The sequence below is a fragment of the Lipotes vexillifer genome, unplaced genomic scaffold (assembly GCF_000442215.2).
Source record: "Lipotes vexillifer unplaced genomic scaffold, Lipotes_vexillifer_v1.1 scaffold89, whole genome shotgun sequence".
NCBI classification, from domain to species: Eukaryota; Metazoa; Chordata; class Mammalia; order Artiodactyla; family Lipotidae; genus Lipotes; species Lipotes vexillifer.
The window spans coordinates 58500-61102 of NW_006774453.1; the positions used below are offsets into that span (position 1 = coordinate 58500).

General features: G+C 36.5%; 1 protein-coding gene across 1 annotated transcript in view; it reads right to left on the minus strand.

Annotated features, from left to right (window-relative positions):
* Positions 1–2603, minus strand: part of PARPBP (PARP1 binding protein) — an 81605-nt gene that overhangs the window by 39288 nt on the left and 39714 nt on the right. Inside the window, exon 4 of the mRNA XM_007449166.1 lies at positions 221–391. Coding sequence (XP_007449228.1) covers positions 221–391 — 171 coding nt within the window. The remainder of the gene's footprint in view (positions 1–220; positions 392–2603) is intronic.

The window sequence follows — 2603 nt, forward strand, 5'->3', positions numbered from 1 at the left end:
AAACACAGCTTTAAAGAAATTCTCCCTTATGAACTATATATATAGTAAAATATATAGTAAAAAACAAAAATACCACGGATTTTCAAATACATGACATAGAACACATATTCACAATTTAAAAGCTGCTCTGTCATAGTTAAAAGAATTCTATATTAAGGTACATGGATCCACTGTTCAGAGAGTCTTTAAAATAAATATTGAAAATGTAACATGTCCATACCAAAAAGATAGACATCTGTTTCTCTCGAGCAGCATGTTTCAAATCAGTGAAGGCTTCTCTTCCAAGTCCTCTATCAGGAATATTGAGAATATGAGCCAGAGCCAAGTCGTTCTTTGAATTCACCAGCAGGTTTAAATATGAGTAGATAATTTTCTTTGCTAGTAACTGTACCTGTACAATAAAATATTTTCTTTATTGAAGGTTTCTAAATTCATAAATAATCTTTTTATTTATTTATTTTTTATTGAAGTATACGTGATTTACCAATGCTGTGCCAATCTCTGCTGTGCAGCAAAGTGACTCAGTTATACACACATAGACATTCTTTCATATTCTTTTCCATTATGGTTTATCAGAGGACATTGAATATAGTTCTCCATGCTATACAGTAGGACCTTGTTGTTTATCAATTCTAAGTGTAATAGTTTGCATCTACCAACCCCAAACTCCCAGTCCATCCCTCTCCCTCCCCCCACCACCCTTGGCAACCACAAGTCTGTTCTCTATATCTATGAGTCGGTTTTTGTTTTGTAGATAAACTTATTTGTGCCATATTTTAGATTTCACATATAAGTGATATAATATGGTATTTGTCTTTCTCTTCCTGACTTACTTCACTTAGTATGATAATCTCTAGTTGCATCCATGTTGCTGCAAATGGCATTATTTCATTATTTTTTATGGTTGAGTAGTATTCCATTGTATACATATACCACATCTTTAACCATTCACCTGTCAATGGACATTTAGGTTGTTTCCATATTTTGGCTATTGTGAACAGTGCTGCTATGAATATAGGGGTGCATGTATCTTTCTGAACTATAGTTTTGTCCAGGTATATTCCCAGGAGTGGGACTGCTGGATCATATGGTAACTCTATTTTCAGCTTTCTGAGGAGCCTCCATACTGTTTTCCATAGGGGCTGTACCAACTTACATTCCCACCAACAGTGTTGTAGGGTTCCCTTTGCTCCACACCCTCTCCAGCATTTGTTATTTGTAGATTTTTTAATGATGCCCATTCTGACCAATGTGGTACCTCACTGGAGTTGTTTTTTTTTTAACATCTTTATTGGAGTATAATTGCTTTACAATGGTGTGTTAGTTTCTGCTTTATAACAAAGTGAATCAGCTATACATATATCCCTATATCTCTTCCCTCTTGCATCTCCCTCCCTCTCACCCTCCTTATCCCACCCCTCTAGGTGGTCACAAAGCACCGAGCTGATCTCCCTGTGCTATGCAGCTGCTTCCCACTAGCTATCGATTTTACATTTGGTAGTATATAGAAGTCCATGCCACTCTCTCACTTCGTCCCAGCTTACCCTTCCCCCTCCCCGTGTTGTCAAGTCCATTCTCTAGTAGGTCTGAGTCTTTATTCCTGTCCTGCCCCTAGGCTCTTCAGAACGTTTTTTTTTTTTAGATTCCATATATATGTGTTAGCATATGGTATTTGTTTTTCTCTTTCTGACTTACTTCACTCTGTATGACAGACTCTAGGTCCATCCACCTCACTACAAATAACTCAATTTCATTTCTTTTTATGGCTGAGTAATATTCCATTGTATATATGTGCCACATCTTCTTTATCCATTCATCTGTCAATGGACACTTAGGTTGCTTCCATGTCCTGGCTATTGTAAATAGAGCTGCAATGAACATTGTGGTACATGACTCTTTTTGAATTATGTTTTCCTCAGGGTATATGCCCAGTAGTGGGATTGCTGGTAGTTCTGTTTTTAGTTTTTTAAGGAACCTCCATACTGTTCTCCATAGTGGCTGTATCAATTTACATTCCCACCAACAGTACATTTTCTCCACACCCTCTCCAGCATTTACTGTTTGCATATTTTTTGATGATGGCCATTCCGACTGGTATGAGTTGATACCTCATTGTAGTTTTGATTTGCATTTCTCTAATAATTTAGTGATGTTGGGCATCTTTTCAAGTAACTACTGGCCATCTGTAGATCTTCTTTGGAGAAATGTCTAGTAAGCTCTTCTGCCCATTCTTCGATTGGGTTGTTTTTTTTGTTGTTGTTGAGTTGTATGAGCTGTTTATATATTTTGGAGATTAAGCCCTTGCCTGTCGTATCATTTGCAAATATTTTCTCCCATTCCAACAATCTTTTTTTAATACGCAGCAAAAATACTTATGATCATTCAATGACAGTATCTCACTCAGCTCTTTGGGAAAAGAGAATTGCCATATAAATCAAAAGTTTGGGTTGAACAATGAACATATCCTGGCTCGTGAAACCAACTTGCCACCGATGAGAATCTATAAGTAAATAACAACTATCATAATTGTTGGAAAATGACTCTTAGAAAATGATATAAAAGATACAGCTGAATTTCTGATGAGACCTGATCTCATTTCCCTA